Source organism: Nematolebias whitei, chromosome 1 (genome assembly GCF_014905685.2).
Source record: "Nematolebias whitei isolate Nwh7 chromosome 1, NemWhi1, whole genome shotgun sequence".
NCBI classification, from domain to species: Eukaryota; Metazoa; Chordata; class Actinopteri; order Cyprinodontiformes; family Rivulidae; genus Nematolebias; species Nematolebias whitei.
This window is the reverse complement of record NC_056498.1, coordinates 68,589,205-68,595,908: the sequence shown is the minus strand read 5'-3', so window position 1 is coordinate 68,595,908 and position 6,704 is coordinate 68,589,205. Positions and strand designations below refer to the sequence as shown.

Here is a 6,704-nt window from a genome sequence, read left to right as displayed (position 1 = left end):
TACAGTCTAGATGTGACAAATGCATGAACCTGCTTTTCTGCATCATTTTTTAGATAAGATGCTTGTAATTTTAGTGATATTACGCAGGTGGAAGAAGGCGGTGTAACATTTTTAATTTGGGGGATAAAAGACATGTCCTGATCAAAAATAACACCAAGATTGTTAACATTAGAACTAGAAGTCAGATTAATGCCATCCAAGGAGGAAAAAAGGTTGCAAAATTTACTCCTAAGACGCTCAGGTCCAAAAACAAAAAAAAACTTCAGTCTTGTCTGTGTTCAAAAGCAGAAAATTTAGGGTCATCCAGGTTTTTATGTCTTTAAGACATGCTTGTAGTTATAGCTGATTGGATTCATTGAGTTTCATGGACAAATATAACTAAGTATCATCAGCATAATGAAAATTTATCCCATGCTGTTTATAACTTTACCTAATGGAAGCATATATAAGGTAAAGAGTACTGGTCCTAGCACTGAACCCTGAGGATCTCCTTGACTAACTTTGGTGTATGAAGAAGATTCATTATTTACATTCATACATTTAATATTACTTTGCACATTATTACATTTCAGAAAGTAACCAAAACTGATTGAATAGAATACACCTGATTTTGAAGTCAACCCATTTCAGGACGAACACCTCACCCAACTAAATAATAATAATAAAAAATTAAAAAATACACTAAAATGACTTTAACTCAGTTAAATTTCACAGATATTGAGCTCAAATTTAGTAGTAACTTAGTCACACCCAACAAATTCTCCAAGCACTATTTATTGGGAATTTATTGGAGTCAACCATGTCTGACTGTTGGCAAAATATCTTATGGACCAATGCTCAGGTTGTGAAACTTTCAGAAATGAATCAGTAGATCTACATTTATATCTGAATATCTTTTGAAGTACACCCCAAGTAAGATAGCTGCCACAGTAAATCAACCTTAGCCAACACATAAATTGCTATAGATTAGTCAGTTTTTAAGGATAATAAACTAAACATTGGTGTTGTAGTAGTAGAGTCATTCACAATACATTCTATTAACACTAACTGGTCACACAAAATCTTACAATACAGTATTGCATCACAATATTTTCAAGGTTTAAACAAAATGATTATAACTGTCATTTTGCTACATAAAATGAGCTAAAATGCTTTGCCTTTAATTAGGATGGGCATTTATTTTATTTATTTATTTACAAAACATTCCTGTGGAACTTGTGGAAACTTTCTGGAACTTTAAATTATGAAATTCTTGCATCAAACAGTATGGTAATACTACTGCGACTTAAACATTTAAACTGGAAAAAATATTAGTGTAATTTTTCAACATTTTTTTAGCAAATATACTAAAGTAGAAAAGGCTCCAGTCTCTCTCGCTCTCTCTGTCCAGTTTACTCACACTGATTATCTACTGTTAAGTTGATTTATACAGAACTTTACTCCTAATTTGACCATGTTCTCCAATCCGTCTTTTTAAACTTCAAGCTCTAGATGCTTCATTACAGAGAAGGAACCCAGTCTGCTGTACCTGGTCAGCTCCACTGACCTGGATGCAATGACAGTGAATGTCCCTGAGATGAGAAGGACACACAAACAATTTCTCTCATTTATTAGGACTAAAGAGAACTAAAAATGTCTTCCAAATGCTCATTTGTGATTGTTGGGTTAACGTGATTCATAATGCAAGTTACTGTAGATCAAAACCAGACATGTAAACAGCAATTTAAATGCTCTGCAATCCTGTAGAAATGAGCTTGGTTCTTCATGCGCCATTGACACGGTGAAATAATGAATTTAAGCACTGGATGATTTTTAATCAAGAATATTTCTGAAAAATACAAAAATGATCAGAATGTACATATAAGCCTTAAACCTTTTTTATTAAGCAGTTTCTCCTCTAATTTACATTGGTGAGTATAACTTTTAATAATTTTATTATAAAAAAAGAAGCTTCCCGACTGTGCTTTGTGGCATGTGTCTGACCCGCCTGCTTTTACCAGCTTGTGATTTTGCTTTTATGTATTCAAGACAGCACTTAAAGCCCCAGTCAGGTGTGCTAAGTGCTTTGGGAAACTAAAGTAGAAAAGTTAAAATAACAACAAATTTCAGCATCATCACAGCTTCAAGCAGTTTCACCTGTTGCATAGCAACAAGCCCCGAGACTAAGACTGGTCTGAGATGCTCTTTCTGTTTAGAACAACGTGCAAGAAAACAAGAGGGGGAAAAGTGCAAAGGACTCACTGCCGTGGTCTCTAATGGTGAAGTTGGAGTTCTGACTGGCAAGGCTGAAGGAGAAGGTGGCTAATTGGTCATCTTTATCTCTGGCTTGCAAGAGCCCAATTACCTGAGGACAGAGAGACATTTAATTGCTTACTTGGGGGCAATGCCATTCAAAACAGTGTAGTTTATATTGTTTGCATGCTAAGTCATGTTCTTTTGCAAATATTATTCATTCACTTGAAATGTTTATTTTTTTTATTTTATGTGTCCAAAATCAGACATGTATTATAAGCTGGAATCCTAGATCATGCATACACATTTTAATTATTCTATTTCTCATTCTGTCTAAAGTCAAAAATAAAAATAAAAATAAAAGCTGGATCTTCTTAAGCTACAGGAGTGCATTTGTTGGAAACAAAACAACATGAAAGAACTACGATCAAAAATCGGCGCATTTCTGTTAATGTATAAAACAACGCTGTGTGCCTGAACTTTATTGGACAAGCAACCATCTCACTGAGCTGTGACTGTTGGTGACTAGCTGGTGAACTGAGTTTGCAAAAGAGTCTTTAAAATGTCTCGAAATGTTTGCAGATGGTTCTAAGGTTTTTTGTTTTTTTTGCTTGACTCTCAGAGGCTCTCTGTTGCATTGCTTCAATGTTGAACACGATCAATACATTTGGGCAACAAATTTTGCTTCAAAATAGTCGCACAACTGTTGCATGTGCCTGAAACCCATTACAAACTCTTCTGAGTTTAGCTTCCATAAATTCTAGTGTGTTAGAGCTTTATTTTAACATTTGCATGGAAGCTCTACTATGACAAAAAACCTGAATGGTCTAAAAACAACACTGTAGATAGTTAATATATTAAAGAACGGTCCAAATACACAAATTTCCCTTTAAAAAGTGTACTCCTGTAGATTAAATCACAATCATCTGAGTGGCTATTAATGTGGGTACAAAGTGGACAGAGCTGGATCACAAAATCATGTGCACAGTCTAGAACAGTGGTTTCCCAACCCTGGACCTTGAGGAACACCATTCTGCATGTTTTAGTTGTTTCTCTGCTCCAACACACCTGATTCAGTGGTTTAATTACTTCCTTAAGTTTGACAGAAGCCTGTTAATCACCTTTTCATTCACATAAGAACAACTAAAACATACAGGACGGTGTTCCTCAGGGACCAGGGTTGGGAACCACTGCTTGAGCATGCCATACACACAAGAAATAGGCTGTGATTTTTTTTTTTTAAAGTCAGCACAAAGTCCCACGTGATTCTCTGGTTGGTTGGTTTCAAACACTCAGAATTTATTGATACTGTGACTGAAAAGTTCACCCATTTTCTTCCAGTTTTAAGTTGCCATAGCAGCAGCCCAGTGAGACGCTGGTTTACGTGACTGTGACTGCAAGCTCAATCATGAAAACTACCTGTATGCTTGAGTGAAATAAAAATCTAAAAAAAAAACGATATTTTAAATGTCTAAAATTCTATGAAATAATTATTTTTCTTACCGTATTTTTCACGTCATTCTCACAGACAAAGATCTCATCTACGTTCAGTTCAGGCTTGTTGTCGTTGACATCTAGAACGTTGATATTAACTTTTACAAATGACTCCAAACCTACAAGGAAGAGAAAATCACACTCTTTGATCAACACATCTGATTGCCACAACAATGTGTGAATGACGATTTTAAACAAGGTCAACAAGCTTAAAGGTTTTCTTTTTGTTTGACAGTTTTTTTTTTGTTGTTGTTGTTGTTGCATTAAAGCATCTTATTGGTGTGTATTTTGATGCTCCTTTTAAATATTCTTCTTTTGATAAAACCACAAGTCTCTTTGCTGTCTCTTGCACTGAGATTTAAAAACTATCTTTAGTACAGCACAAGTAGTATATGTTGAGGACCTCATCAAGCTCAGGGGACCATTATGCTCCTTAAAAATCGTGACAAGCAACTAAAATAGATCTATGGGTTTCATTCATTGCTTGTCTATAAATATGGGGTTCATCTTGGAAGCAGCAAATGCACAAAAGGACACACTAATGTGATTTTCCTGCTTAGTGTCTATTTCCAGTGTGACTCGACCAGGTGTTAGTGAAATGTTTCAAGTCTATAAAAATCCCTGTTAATGTGTTTTGCTCTCATCCTTCATAAACCCACAATAAAAGCTGCAAACAACGGAACGTGCTGTCCTCTTTAGCCTCTCCATGACGCCCTCGTCTTGTTGAAGAGAAACACATGGTTTCCATCTTTTAATCTGAGGATCTATTGTTTTTACGAGACAGGATTAATAAATTTGTGCAGCCTTTGTGTGACTGCGTGACCTACCATCTGGATCCTCCTGCGCCTTAACTTGAAACATGTGTGTTGCCTGCAGCTCTCTGTCCAGCTTTTTCAAGGTGAACAATTGACCTGTGATGGGATTGATACCGATGGGACAGTCCTTGTCCAAGATCGTGTACCTAAACAGTGAGAGCAAGGGATCAGTCAAACAACCAGCTGCAACAATACGTGTTATTTTGTTGGGGAGTTTTTTTTTGCAGAATCATACTGAATATTCCTGTTGGCTTTGTCAGGATCTCTGGCTTGGACCCTTCCTATTTGATTCACCATCTGCTCTTCCAAAACCTTGAAGGTGTAGGTAGATTCAGAGAAAACCGGTGGCTCATCTACATCGGTCACCATGACGTTCACCTGTCAATATTTGGAACATTTGCAGTTTGGTTAGTAATTCTTCACATAAAATGTCATATCTTTCACACGTACCAATAAATAATGTCATTACATAGACTTACATGCTAACATCTATGTTAACCTTTTCTTCACAACTGAAGCAGAAAATGCAGCTTTTGTAAAAAAATAATAATGATAATTTTAAAAATCTCTCTTGTGTTGTGCTGTTATTTCCATGTCTCACTTCTTTTCTGTCTCTGTCTCCTAATTAAAAAACAGGGCAGTATCATTGTTTGAGGAAGGATTAAAGAACACATGCCAAATAAGTACCTCTGCGCTTGTTATGGCCCATTTTGCATTGTCGGCAGAAAAGTGCATGTTTTCCTTCACCTTAACAGTGAAACTGTAGCTGCTATTTGTTTCATAGTCCAAAACCTGAAAGAGACAAGAAAGACTTGATGGAATAAAGTTGTTTAAACCCCCTGACCTTTTTTCTGTCACACATTTTGAAGATGAGGTGCTTCAAAGTAGGAATAATTCTCCTGAGGGCATGTAAAAACATATCTTGTTTTTTTTTTACTGCAAACATGTTGCATTTGCACTTTTTTTTTTGTTTTTTTTGCTAATGCATCTTTTATGTCATACTCAGTGAAATTGTACATCCAGCTGCTCACCATGGACAAGTGATAATTTCAGGTGTAAAAAGGGTGTAAATATAACGCAGCTCAGCAGCAGCAACCTAAATGTGTGTATCCTGTGGATTCACACTGATTTTACAGTTTGTAAAACTGACACAAAAGTATCCAATTTGAAAAAACTTTTCATGTACATTAAAAAAAAAAAGAGTTTATCTTGTCTTTAGCTAATATTTGTGGTGGTGACATGCAATGTTCTGAATTTAAAATTGATGCTAAAAATACCACAATATTGTTGGTGATGCCCAATTTTCCTGCATATAAAGACTAACAACAGTCTATTTTATCGAAGAGATAAATCAGATTACATTAGATAGATTTCTACACTTTTTTACCTAAGAAACACCAATTTCAATCATTGCTGGAACATGTATTTATTAAATTATAATGTTTAATGTACCGGTAAGTTATTGCTTGTGTCACACTTTAAGGGAGGGCTATTTTTTTAGGGTAATTTTTTTTCATTCAACCTGCATTTATACATGTTAGTCTTATTGAGTCATGAGAATTCATTTTCAACAGAGACTTGTTTTAGACTAACAACATTCAACTATTCAACTAAATTGCTCAGGCGGCCATAGTTACTTAAAGCGAAGAGCTCATGCAGGGGCCGGACATCCAGCAGTTATTCTCATTAAGTAAATTTGTTTTATGGTTTAAAATCTAGTTTTATTTAAAATGAACCCATTAGTGGGCCAAACTGAGTTCATCTGCTGGCCTGATTTGGCCCCTGGGCTGCCAGTTGACTTGCCCTGCTTTAAGCGGAAAGATCCAACAGTAAAAATAAATTTGGTGTTGAGGTTGATACTCTTATGAGGAAAAAGAGACAGCTGGGGCCAACACACTAAAAAGACGACAATTTTAACAGGGCTAAAATTCTCCTGACTGGGAGGAAATCCCAGGGAGGACCCAGGACACGCTGGAGAGACTATGTCTGTCGGTTGGCCTGGGAACACCTTGGAGTCCTCCCAGAAGAACTGGAAGAGGTGGCTGTGGAAAAAGGTGTCTGAGTCTCCCTGCTCAAACTGCTGCCCCCACGACCCGACTTCAGAACAAGAGGAAGATGATGGATGGATGGATGGATGGATGGATGGATGGATGGATGGATGGA

At 36.4% G+C, this 6,704-nt stretch overlaps 1 protein-coding gene across 1 annotated transcript in view; it reads right to left on the bottom strand.

Moving 5' to 3' along the window:
• Nucleotides 1–6,704, bottom strand: part of cdh5 (cadherin 5) — a 37,242-nt gene that overhangs the window by 12,342 nt on the left and 18,196 nt on the right. Inside the window, exons 8-12 of the mRNA XM_037680326.1 lie at nucleotides 5,229–5,333; nucleotides 4,777–4,919; nucleotides 4,554–4,687; nucleotides 3,736–3,845; nucleotides 2,242–2,344 (exon numbers count right to left, since the gene is read on the bottom strand). Of these exons, the coding sequence (XP_037536254.1) occupies nucleotides 2,242–2,344; nucleotides 3,736–3,845; nucleotides 4,554–4,687; nucleotides 4,777–4,919; nucleotides 5,229–5,333 (595 nt within the window). The remainder of the gene's footprint in view (nucleotides 1–2,241; nucleotides 2,345–3,735; nucleotides 3,846–4,553; nucleotides 4,688–4,776; nucleotides 4,920–5,228; nucleotides 5,334–6,704) is intronic.